Source organism: Tasmannia lanceolata, unplaced genomic scaffold (assembly GCF_043159265.1).
Source record: "Tasmannia lanceolata isolate RefF3 unplaced genomic scaffold, GAP_Taslan_0.1 ptg000008l, whole genome shotgun sequence".
Classification (NCBI taxonomy): domain Eukaryota; kingdom Viridiplantae; phylum Streptophyta; class Magnoliopsida; order Canellales; family Winteraceae; genus Tasmannia; species Tasmannia lanceolata.
Window position 1 is genome coordinate 5465965 of NW_027518685.1, and position 13017 is coordinate 5478981.

The following is a 13017-nucleotide window of genomic DNA, read 5'->3' on the forward strand; positions in this document are numbered from 1 at the left end:
AACTTTATGTGGCTGTTTTCTCATGCTGTGCCTAACCTCGTGCTTATTCGTGCCGGCTCGCCCGTGGCCAAATCCTACCATGCCGTACCTAGCCCCGTTTGCCACCTTGACCCCGGGCTTTCATAGTTACAATTATTACTTTGTACAGCTTATTACACTGGTAGTGAGACTCTCAAAGGTACAATTATTGCTTTTGGACAAGTCATTATGCAAGTGGATATGTCAATTCGTGTTTTCTTGTTTCGTTGTGAAGCTCTCAAGATGTTCAAATCTTTTTCTCGTTTTTACTCCCAAAGTTACGATTATTGGTTTGAACAGCAGCGACACTGTATTTCAAAATTCGAGTTATCTTTACAATTTCAAAATTAAGAATAACTACATATTTACTCTTGGATTTAATTATGGCACCCAATATTTAATTAAACACGTTTTGAGAGCATTTTTAGACACTGTAACTGTATTTAGAAGCAGATTAGATAGAGGAATTTCTGCCAATATGATCTAAGTAAGGGAGAGTGCAGATTCAATTCATATTCTCTCTTGTCAAAGGTACAATATTGGCTTTTGACATCTCCTTGTAGATATGATCAATAAAAGTATCACCCTCGATATTTGATCCAACTGCAGCTCCTTAAAAAATGAGATGACGTTGGATCACATATCAAGGATGTGATGAGGAGCGGTGCGCGCGCGCGTGAAGTCGGTATTTTCCAAAAACAGCAGTGGTGCCCGCTTCATGGGATCATCCAAACCGTTCATTCTAGAGCCACACAGTAAATTAGGCTGTAATAAAAAATATCCTAGTGTGGGTACCAATATCCTTATCTCTACTGCCCTTCGTTTTTTTAGCCACCTTGGCAGTTTTTTAGGCTAACTTAATTTTTATACGTGGCTGTGTAGTCCCGTATAAACAGACATAGTACATATAACTTAGAATATTTCACTACAAGAGATGAAAATGAAAAGAGAAATTCTACATTGAATGGCAAGAAAATAAAGAGATGATTTGGATTGAAGTTAGGAATAATTTCAAAGAATTTCGAGGTGTTGAGCAGCAACAGCTTTATCAACCTTTTAGCTCGGGAGAATGTTGCTTTGTTTGTTTCAAAATTGCAAACCTATGATGGGATCATGGGAATGATATATTTGTCCCCTTTTCTTCCCCGGGGCACCTCTTGTAGCAACGTAGCTTAAAAGGAGTAGTCAAAGAGACACAAGAGGGGGTGGCCCAGGGAAGAAACAGGGGCAAGTATATCACTTCCCATTAATGTATAGAATAGATAATTATAGAAATTGTATGATGAAGGGCCCTGTAAACACATACTCAGCAGCTGTTGGATCAAATATCAAGGGTGGTACTTTACGTGTTCATATTTTTGGCCTTTCAACATATAATTTCTCTAGATCTCAACACCTCTAATGAATTCGCAAATCGCAAGATTGACCATTCCCTACCTACGAGCGATAAAAGTTTTACGCAGCAGGACCCACTTGGTTGGGTGATCTAAACCATTCATCTGTGGATAGACGAGCACTAAAAATCTTTTCCATAGAATGATCCTAACCCTCCGATCTGTGCAGGATCAGAGGGTTAGGATCATTATGTGGAAAAGATTTATGGCGCATGGCGAGGCTCAACTCATAAATAGTTTACAAGGAAGTGATAGCTAGTAGACCTGGCAAACGCGTGGGTCGGGCCGGGTCAACCCGTTTTTCTTTCTGGTGTGGCTCTCAAAGTCAAAGGTACAATTATTTTACTCTATTTGCTATCTACCTTCGTTTCTCTGCATATCTGCATCTTTTGGTTCTTTCATTTGTTTCCCAAGCAAGCACATAGCCATGAATTTTTTGCCTACGCTTATTGATCTCGGAAAGAGTGCATTCATTCCAATTAAGCGGCAAGTTGGTTATCTTGTTCATTACAAAATGAATGTTGAGAATCTCAAACGTGAAGTTGAAAAATTGGGGGTGAAGAGAGATGATGTACAAAAATCAGTAGACGATGCTGCTCGTAGAAGAGGAGAAGAAATGAGTGGTGAAGTGAAAGATTGGCTAAAAGAAGTAGTTTCCACTGAAGAAGAAGTAACGGGATTAGATGATGGAGTGAAGGAGAACAGGAGATGTTTCAAGGGGTGGTGTCCTGATTTGGCCTCCCGTTATTCTCTTGGCAAACAAGCAAAGAAGAAGATGGCTGATGTTGAGGCGGTCCTAGCACGAGGGAATTTCAATCACGTATCAAATCCTCGCCCTTCTCCAAGCTTTTCGTCCTTGCCCGGTGGAGAATTTGAGGCTTCTGAATCCACAGAATCTGCCATGGAGCAGGTCATCAAGGCAGTAAAAGAGGGGATAAGTAGCATCATAGGGGTATACGGGATGGGAGGCGTTGGCAAGACGACCCTAGTGGAACAAGTGGGAAAGAAAGCTGAGATAGAAAAGTGGTGCGATCAGGTTGTAAAGGTGACTGTTTCCCACAACCAAGACTTGAAAAAGATCCAAAGTGAACTTGGTGAAAAATTAGGCATGTCACTTACTGAAGAAAGCCTAGATGTAAGAGCGGGCCGGTTGTTGGATAGATTAAAGCAAGAGAAGAAGATACTCATAATCTTGGATGATTTGTGGGACAGATTGGACTTAGCTCACGTAGGAATCCCCTGCGGAGATAGTCATAAGGGCTGCCAAATTATAATGACAACACGAAACAAAGATACATGTTTCGCCATGGATTGCCAGGAAATGATTGAAGTCAGAGTCTTATCTAGTCACGATTCATGGAATCTGTTCAAAAAGAAATCAGGTGTTGCTGAAACTGATGAAGTGCAGAGTTTGGCAAAGGATGTTGCTGAAGAATGCAAGGGGTTGCCTCTTGCAATTGTCACGGTTGCAAGCGCACTAAAAGGAAAGGGCTCATCAGTTTGGTCTAATGCACTACAAGAACTAAGAAGATCTAGTCCACAGAACATAAAGGACGTTGATAAAAAGGTGTACTCTAGTCTTGAGCTGAGTTACAACTACATAGAAAGTGAGGAAGCAAAGTTGTGCTTCTTGTTTTGTTGTGTCTTTCCTGAAGATGATAACATTCATGTGGATAAATTGTTCTTATACATGACGGGGGAGAGGGTTTTCAAGGATGTCGACAATTTCAAGGAAGCAAGGGACAGAATGAATACCTTGGTTGACAAACTAAAGGATTCGTGCTTGCTGTTAAACAGTGACAAAAGGGGATGTGTAAAAATGCATGATGTGGTTAGAGATGTGGCCATATCGATCGCATCAAGAAGAGAGCATGGATTTGTAGTTAAAGTTGGGGTACAATTGGAAGAATGGCCAGAAAAGTTGGAACAATGCAAGAGGCTTTCACTGTTGAAAAACTATATATGTGTGCTCCCTGAACAGCCAATATGCCCAAATCTCCAAACCTTATTACTACAAGAAAATTTCTCTGTGATAAAAGTCCCAAATAATTTCTTCCAACAAATGACAGAACTTTTAGTGTTGGATCTAAGTTCGACAGCTACTTCGCCACTGCCACCATCACTACCACGCTCAGCCAACCTCAGGACTTTGTGTTTAGATGGATGCTGGGGTTTAAATAACATATCTCTACTGAAGGAATTGGTGAATCTCGAAATCCTTAGCCTAAAAGAAAGTGGGATCGAAGAACTACCAATAGAAATAGGGGATTTGGCAAATCTGAAGCTTTTGGATCTCACAGGCACTAGTGGACTGAAAAGGGTGCCGCCCAATGTGATATCAAAGTTGCGTAAATTAGAAGAATTATATATGAGAAATAGCTTTAAAATGTAGGAGGTGAGAGGTAGCACCGTAGCAGCGGTGATGGAAGTAATAATGCTAGCTTTGATGAGGTGGCATCTTTGTCTTGGCTGACCGTTCTTTACATTGAGGTTGCAGACTTAAAATGTATTTCTCAAGACTTCTCTGGCCCTTGGGAGAATCTAACGAAATTTGGTATGCGCGTGTCAGATGACTGGGAATATAAAGTGTATATGCATGATTTCGGAAGTTATATGGATATTAAGATAATGTCGTACCCAATTTGTAAGTGGGTAAAGGTTTTACTGGGAAGAAGCGAAGATATTGTCTTGGAGGGGGTTTGCACTAATATTACACACCTCCTGGATGATGAAGGTCGTGGTTTCAACAACTTGAAGAGACTCACACTCAAATATTGCCACGAAATGGAACATATCGCCTTTCCACCAATTGCTTTAGGGAGATTGCAGCGATTGAGTATCTCGTTTATGGATAAGTTGGAGGAGGTATTTGAGTATGAGGAGGGGATTATAGAAAAGAGCCATGCTATTATTCCTACACCACCTCTCTCTACTTTGGAAGAAATTTATTTATGTGTTCTACCCAAATTGACGAGTTTATGGAAGGGGGTGATGCCACCAACCGGAACCCTCTGCAACCTAAAGAAGCTCACTGTCTGGGAGTGCGACAGCTTGACATGTCTCTTCTCCCCTGTTCTTGCACAAAACCTTCAACAATTGGAGGAACTTTTTATTTCTGGATGCTCAAAAATGGAGAAAATAATCTGCGATGAGGAGATGATGCCACCAACTGGAACCCTCCACAACCTAAAGAAGCTCACTGTCTGGAAGTGCGGCAGCTTGACATGTCTCTTCTCCCCTGTTCTTGCACAAAACCTTCAACAATTGGAGGAACTTGAGATTCAACTCTGCTCAAAAATGGAGTAAATAATCTGGGATGAGGAGATGATGATAAGTGCATCGGAAGAAGAGCAGGAATTGGGAGTGGTAAACAAGCTGCTCCCTCGATTAAAAAATCTAAGTTTATATAATCTGCCAGAGCTTTGGAGTCTCTGCTACCACCGCAACAATAGAGGAGGAGGAGGAGGAGGAGGAGGAGGGTCCCATGTATCTCTCGATTTCCCTTCCTTGGAATCTATTCAGGTAGTTGGTTGCTTCAATTTAAAGAGGCTTCCATTTGAGCCCCAAAGGGCACCTAAACTTGGCAGGATTTATGGAGAAGAAGCATGGTTTGAAGGGTTGGAGTGGGAGGACGAAGGCATCAAGTCACGCCTCCAAAGTCTTTTTTATCGCGGTAAGTGGTGGTAAATGACATTATGGATAAATTTCATTTCGTTTCCACTCTTATCTAATCATGTCTTATTCCTTTTGCATTCCCTTCCTTGCAGGGCCGTGGTCCCCTTCGCCGTGTACATCTTTCGATCATCTCGGATGATCAACTTCTTCACAGCTTTCTTACATCTCTATTTCAACCATTTTCCCGTATTTATTTCCATCAAAATAATGGTTTTTTTTTTAATATAGGCTACTGATATTTGCACCCCCATGTTTTAATAATTGCACAAGCTCAGCTTTTCTTGAGTCCCCGAACATGGGCTATATACGCCCTTTGTGATCCCGAATCTTATTAAGGTATCTATGGCACTGTTGGGATGCAACAATATCCTGAGTTTGAATCAACTTGACCAGATGTATCTGTGCTTTCAGAGCACTTAGCTTGAGTAGGGAAAATGATCTTTCTCTTTAATTTCTCATTATTCTGCTCCTGAAATCAATCTAAAACGTCCTCTCTTTTAGCATTTTTCATAATCTTAGCGTTTTGTAGCAAAATGATTTATGGAGCACCATGTTATGTTAACATTGTTGAATAACCAATGGCATTCATCTTTCAGAATTAGTCACAGATCCCTTTTCCCTTTTCCTGGATGTGGCTTCATGGAGAAATACAAACCTAATTGACAAATTTCCGTGCAGAATAGTAAGACCAAAGACACTCCACAAGACTGGTGTCATCTAACAACCTAGCTTTGATGATGTCTATGTCTGGAATGAAAGAGGCTCTAACTATAGCTGTAAAACGATTTTCTACTGTTGTAAATGAAGATACATTGTGACAGGCTATAGAGGCCAAACAGTCCATGGGGTTGTTTTATAAGAACAACCCCTTCATGTCTGAATTGGATCATCCGAATAATAAAATCCCCTCCTGTCTCCTGCCATTGTAAGACGAACAATGATTTTGTTGTTGGAATAAAATCCAATGCTCTCCCTCTTCATTCATCCAATCTTTTGCAGAAATTAGAAATCTCTGCAAACCATGACTAACAAATCAGTTTCCTGATTTAAAATTAGAGAGACCCATTGAACTTGACTCCTTTACAGGCCTATTTCTCACCTTGAAGAAGCTTGTCCAACTTTATTTTACGTAAATTTCTTATGTCTGTAAATTTGCAATGTGTTTTTTTATTGTTCCAGTCAGTGGATGATTTTCATTAGCAAAGTGTTGATTATATTATACAGGAGGACTAGTATGTCATTTTTTTGTTTCTTGATGATTTTTGAAATGTGTTGGTTTGAATGGACAATCTTAATGCCATCAAGAGGCTTGAGTGCCATATACAAAAAATGGGAAACTCATTGTGCTGGTAAGGCAAGTTCTAATGTCATCGTGTTAGTTTCCTTATAGGAGTGAAGAATGAGAACCTCTCCCATGCTTTTGTTTTTATATATTATTTCCACAGATGACTAGTGAAATCCCTATGAAATACTTGATTCTGTGTGTCCATCATACTACACTGAGTCTGTCCCAATTATCTACCCAACAGCCCTCTATTGCTATAGCTTCACAGGCCTATTTCTCCAAACAAGATTGTGAAAGGAAAACTCCCACCTGAGGCAGGGCACAAACGATCTGAATGCAATTAATTAATGGAAATATAATTTACTGTTTCTCAAACACAATAGTCCATTTAATCATGAGCTACAGCAAGCATAAGAAGTTCATACTGCAACATTGGCGTTCGGTTATATCAGAGAAGAAAACTCACTCACGCATTGCTTTGAGATGGTCCCTGCCGCCGGATGGCTGGTTCAAATTGAATTTTTATGGGAGTTCTCTCGGCAATCCGGGTTGGGCGGGATTCGGTGGTATGATTCATGATGCAAACTACCATTCTACCATATCATCATGTCTTACTCGGGCCAGCCGGGGTGTGTGATCCTATTGAAGCTGAGGCGTTAGCTTTACTCATTGGATTGCGGTGGTATGAGAAACATAACTTCGGGCCTTTAATTGTTGAGCGGGATTCTGCTAATACCATCGCTTGGGCCGCAAATTGGTGCTGCGGGCCTTGGCGACTCCACAATATTCTTGAAGAAATTCAGGACCTGGTTTCTGTTCTTCACCCACAACTTACACATATGAGAAGATCTGCTAATGACATGGCGGACGGATTGGCGAAGGCGGGTGTTGATCTTCCTCACACACACGTTGTGGTCGTGTCCCTATGGGGGAACCACCATGAGGGGTTTTTATTGTCTATTGAATGTATTGCTGACTTTCTTTTTAAATCCTTATTTCTGTTGAGGCCAACTTGTCCCCTTTTGTACCGTTGTTTCGACTATGGAATAAAATTTTGTTACCTTTCAAAAAAAAAGAAGTTTACAGACTAGATAGGCAACACCAAGTAATACTCTCAGAACACAATGCTACCTAAGTTTGCTTAAACTCTCATAAAAGACAATGCAAGCTTAGTAAGTTGCTTCTTACAAGTTCCTTCTCTTGAAGCTGTGCTGTCTACTGCAGACCATGGTTTAACTATGAGAGCCAAATTATAGCATTACAGAAGTGGCCAACAGTTTAAATTAAACAGGCAAAGGTCTATTAATCAACAGTGAGGATTATCTAATTGATCCAATTTTTGGTGTATGGATGTTTCCTCTTTCAGAAGCATTTATACAAGAAATAAACTGTCATGAAGTAAAAGTAAACACTAAGATTTTGGATGTTCACTATCAGTTTATGGGGTGCATGAACGTAGAAAGAATTCGAGTGGGCAGAAATACACGTGGGACTCACTTGTTCAATGATCTAAATCTTTTATCTGTAAGGTCTTGGTATGGATGGTACATGCATCATCTAAAGATTCAAACCTTCCAATTTGTGGCCATGAAATGGACAATGAGAAAACAAAGAAGCAATGCTCTGTTACGCATGGCTATAAATTGGAGGGTTAGAATCTCAACCTTTGATGATGAGAAGTCCGCTCTTATAGGTTTTGTGTTATATGTCTTCTCATTGTGGGTTGTTCTCAATCGTTAATGGAAAAACCTATCCAATGATTGAAAATAATGCTCACAGTCGATGGTTTTCATGGATGAGCGACCATCATGGATCTGGGGCCTTCAATGGTTGAGCGTGGATCTGGGGCCTTCAATGGTTGAGCGAAACACGACCAAGTCATTGAGCCCTGTCACCATTGGATCATGGTCAAGCACCATTTGCTTGGCAATGCCACAGATCATCTGTGCCCCAATTCGACCAAGTCATTGAGCCCTGTCACCATTGGATCATGGTCAATCACCATTTGCTTGGCAATGCCACAGATCATCTGTACCCCAATTCGAGTTATTCCTTATTTTTTGACAGACTTGCTTGATGTTTGGAACGAGAATGAGAGAAATGGAAAATCTTTATTGGAAGGGAGTGCATTCCATTGCAAGGGAAAGATTTGATCGCCAAACATTAAGTTTGTCCAGCTTCTGGAAGCCCTACACTGAGAACTTTGGTACACAGAATGGAAACAAATTGAGCATTACTCAACACTTTGTATACGTCAATCATACTTCCTTTGACAAGGTAAGATTTCATATTTGACTAACCAACTGGATTTGTTGTCCTTAACCAGCTTATACCTAGCTATATAGTTGGACAATCCAGACTCTCCATTATGCTGGATTGGCTGTAAATGGCCTTGGTTCAATACCCAATCCGACAATCCTAACTATCCATTATGCACCGGAAACTTTTCGGGCAACACCTAGTGTCAGAAACCAGGTTTTGTTCTGATTTGTTTTACAAACATATGAAGATGAGTTTTGATCCTAAACCAAATAAAAAAACACCCACAAACATATGAAGATGAGTTTGGAGTGTTAATTTCCTGAGCTGTTATAACAAAGCAAAACAATACATACCATTAAAATGAGGGAAATGATTTCTGCACTCCGGTGTTTTGATAAACATGCGCTCCACTTGTTTGTCATGTAGTATTTAAAGGGATGTCAGAGGATATTACCATTCTCTAAAAGCCCTTAAAACCCTTTAAATACTACACGACAAACAAGTGAGCGCATGTTTATCAAAACATTGGAGCGCTGAAATCATTTCCCTAAAATAAAAGCCTAAATTGTGTAGTTTTAAACAACACACTATGGTCTGAAATCTAATGAAACTAAACCCATATGATGCCAGCTAATATCACCAGCAAGGCATCCATGAGGATATGCACGTCCAACAAATCCAAAGAACACTTCAAATTTAATCCGAAGAGACTAGAGGGTCATAAACCTACAATTAGGCAGTCCTTTTTCAGAAACAAATCTTTTTCACCCACTTCTATTTGACTGTGAAAACAGGTTCCACTTAGGCATCAGAGTTGTCCAAGTAAGACTTCAGGGTCACAATTTGCTTGTAGCCATGGGCTCCCCATCCCAGCTTAGCTAGTAAAAGGGATTCCCAACATCTTAGCCAACATAAACTAAACACAAACCTTTTCTAAAAGCATTTCATTCCTGAAGTAACAGCAATTTCGAAATTCTGGCCCTTCCAAAATAAATAGAAACTTTGGTATTTACAGTGGGAATGTACGAGAAAATCTCAGCTACATTTTACCCAACAATAACTGCATGATACAAGAGTAATCTCAAAAGAAGAAATAAAAACTCCTAACTAAAGAAGCTGAAACTCATGCACTCTGAACAGAAAGCCCAAGGATGAATTCCTTTATATCATCACTTTCTGCTCTATCAATTGCGGTCCTTCCATTGGCATCTTTGACACTGTAATTTGCTCCAGCTCTCAATAGCTCCTCAATTTTTGGTTTGTCGCCCTCTGAGGCAGCCATCATCAACAAGATATCTACTGGGTGTATGTTCTGTTTTAAGAGAGTTTCCATCTTATCGTATGATCCCTCAACAGCGAGCATCCCCATATAGTTGAAATACTGCAAAAGAGGAACACATTAGCAACCATGAGAATGTTCCCATCATCAAACTGGACTTTTCTTGAAGTCATTTTCCCATGAGATATGGTAATTCCAATTTCTGTTCATTTATATTCTTCACTTAGTAAAAATATTCCCTCCCCCCCTCCCCCAACACCAAAATCGAGGACAAGGGTACAAACACAAGTATCCCTTCTGTTACATTCGATTCATATTTAGCAGTGATTTTAACTAGGGAACCTTACACCATTCTATCAATGTTTAGCTTAATCAAACTGATTTTCATGGTCTTTATATGGAGATAATAGGAAAATTGTTAGGAGTTCAGAAAATAACAAGACTAATTAGAACAGGGTATGGTTAAACATAATCCATATTCTACAAGCATCATATACCCACATTGATTTTGTCTCCACTTGATATACTGATATATACAAGTATGAATATCCTTCTTAGTCTCAGCAAGTCTTTGTCCTTAAACAAGATAAATAAGCACAACTACCAGGTGGTTTTATCCAGAACAAATCAGTGGCTGCCTATATTTAAAAAAGAATGTTCCCGCAGTTATACACATATGATGGGCCAACGATTACTTACTGCAAATCTCAGTGTTCTAGAAATGTTGCTACAGTGAGCAAATAATTCAGAAGAGTTTACATTTATATATTAAGAACTCCCGTATTGAACTACTGATTGTGTTTATCTTAATTAGACCAACAAATCAAGCAGCCATGGTTTCAAATTTACCAAAATCTCCGAAAATATGTGAACTTTGTAAATTTACCCTAGCTACGGTTTCAAGTTTAGCAATGACATACAAACAGCAGTTTTTTTTTTTTGGAATGATAGGCGAGTATTATTTATTAGAAAATATTTTCCTCATTCACCTAACTCAGGCACATTAAACAGAGGAACATATATAACTTCAACTTGTTGTCAATATGTTATAATCTTGTGTTACACTATTTTTTTTGAAACAGTTTATTATTATTATTATTATTATTATTTTGTGTTACACTATTATATGCTTCAGTCATCTCCCTGCAACATACAGAGACTATAAAATGTTCAACTCCACCAAATGAAGGAATTGTTGTAATTCCTAAACCAGTTTAGCATCTTAATGAAATTCTATCACTGTGAGAGTACCAATATGGGCATAAGTAGAGTGGCTCAGAGAATTGATGAACATTGTACCAAGGAAATCAAGTGGGACTTTGCTGTAGTAATCCGCCAATCTTATTCAAGTTAACCTACTAGGTATTTTTTGTTGTCTATTTAATGGATTTCCCAGGCACACTCCCCGCCACACGGAAGGCATAGATAAAGCAACCAACCCCTCATATTAGGCCTTTCTTTAGTTATAAACTGATCCTGTTCCTTATTAGTTCATTCTAGAAATGTTAGCCCATGGACCTTCAAAGTGAATGCATCTGTTCCTAAGTTGGTTGTCTAAGCTGTTTAGATTCATAGCGCACATATTTAGATTCAAAACTCAGAGATGGAGAATTCTGGAAAGCTGATTTTTACACATAAAATCCAACAATGATACAAAAGAAGCTTTCAAGAATTTAGACAGATCCAAACTACTCGACACAATGATTAGACCATTTGAATGAATGCTAACACCAACAGCAAAATTTCAGACCACCAAGACTTACCACATGAAATTTTCCAATAAATGAACAGAATTTTACTTAAATAAAGCCATCACTCACACAACGTAACACTAGAAAGCATATTGAACCTCAAGCCCTAATTCATTTACCAGAAATCCATGTATCTAACAACCCAAAATCTGATTATCCATTTTCTTAATACGCCCAAAATCCCTAATTTAATATAACGCAGAGTTTCACTTTCCTGATTCTCCAAAGTCAAAACCCTTCATCATTCAGAGCAATAAAAAATGTCTTTTCAGATAACTACAAATCTTAGATCCCTGGTTTCCCAATATCATAACCCACATTTTCCTAACAACCCAGTTTACAAAAACCTTCAATGAACAAAACCCACATCTTAAAAACAACAAAAAAGAAAAAAAAAATCCAAAAGTGTATGAAGAAAACAAAAACAAAGAAGAAGAAATAAAAGAAAAAGAACCTGCTCAACATCGTCCCGATCAAAATCATCACGAGTCTGACTACCATAAATCCCAGCTCCTTCCGCATCAACTCCATTCTTTCCAAATCGAAACCAGCATTTAACTCGGGAACCAGAACTCGGAACGATTTTCATCCCGATTCTCCGAGCCTTGAACCAACCCAGTCTCTTCCTAATCCCCATAAACGGGGTTTTGAGCTTCCACGAAGATGAAGAAGAAGGAAGAGTGGTGGATGGAAAGTGAAGATGGATAGCACATGGGATCGAAGCCATTAGCCTTCCTTTTTCTTTCCTATCCAATACTTCAAAATATATGCTGAGAAGATAGAAAGATAGATATTGTAATCTATGTAGGGCAGTGATAAATTCACCCCCTTCTATGATGAATTCACCCCCTCTTTTTCAAAATGGACTGTACCCGCCCAAACCGTCCATTTATGGGCCAACACGGAAATAGGTTGTGCCCCAAAAATCATTACCATAGGATTATTCTAACCCTCCTATATAAAGAGGGACTCACATTATGGAAATGTTATAGATCGGACGGTTGGGATCATCCTATTGAAATGATAGTTAGGGCAAAGCTATCTACATTGTGGCCCATCAAATGGACGGTTTGGATCATCCTATGGTGCGGGCGGTATCTATTTTGGAACATAGGGGGGCGAATTCATCATAGAAGGGGTGAATTTATCACCGCCCTCTATTTATCTATAGTAGGTTGAGTAAAACAGGGATTACGATTTACGAGGACAGTTATAGTTAAAATCTTGGAAACTAAATCCGCCTAAAAGCAGGAAATAACTAGATAAGGATTACTTTAACTATAAAAGAAACCTATCGTCCACGTGGCATGTAGCGAACGATTAGATGCCACTCTCAAGTTTGATCTCTACCAA

The 13017-nt window shown here is 39.3% G+C and overlaps 2 protein-coding genes and 1 long non-coding RNA gene across 3 annotated transcripts; 2 read left to right on the forward strand and 1 right to left on the reverse strand.

The window, feature by feature from the left end:
- The first annotated feature begins 1724 nt into the window (after positions 1-1724).
- On the forward strand, positions 1725-3817 carry LOC143884073 (disease resistance protein At4g27190-like). The gene has a single exon (XM_077387450.1). It carries the CDS (start codon positions 1840-1842, stop codon positions 3802-3804), a length of 1965 nt encoding a protein of 654 aa, XP_077243565.1. The 5' UTR covers positions 1725-1839; the 3' UTR covers positions 3805-3817.
- A 975-nt stretch (positions 3818-4792) lies between these two features.
- LOC143884074 (uncharacterized) lies at positions 4793-5372 on the forward strand. Its single transcript, XR_013252722.1, has 2 exons — positions 4793-5085; positions 5180-5372. It is a non-coding gene; the product is annotated as an uncharacterized LOC143884074 (long non-coding RNA).
- A 4227-nt stretch (positions 5373-9599) lies between these two features.
- LOC143884077 (protein LHCP TRANSLOCATION DEFECT-like) lies at positions 9600-12435 on the reverse strand. The gene is made up of 2 exons (XM_077387461.1): positions 12119-12435; positions 9600-10015 (listed from the first exon to the last, which is right to left on the reverse strand). Exons 1-2 carry the CDS (start codon positions 12389-12391, stop codon positions 9758-9760), a joined length of 531 nt encoding a protein of 176 aa, XP_077243576.1. The 5' UTR covers positions 12392-12435; the 3' UTR covers positions 9600-9757.
- Between the last annotated feature and the right edge of the window lie 582 nt (positions 12436-13017).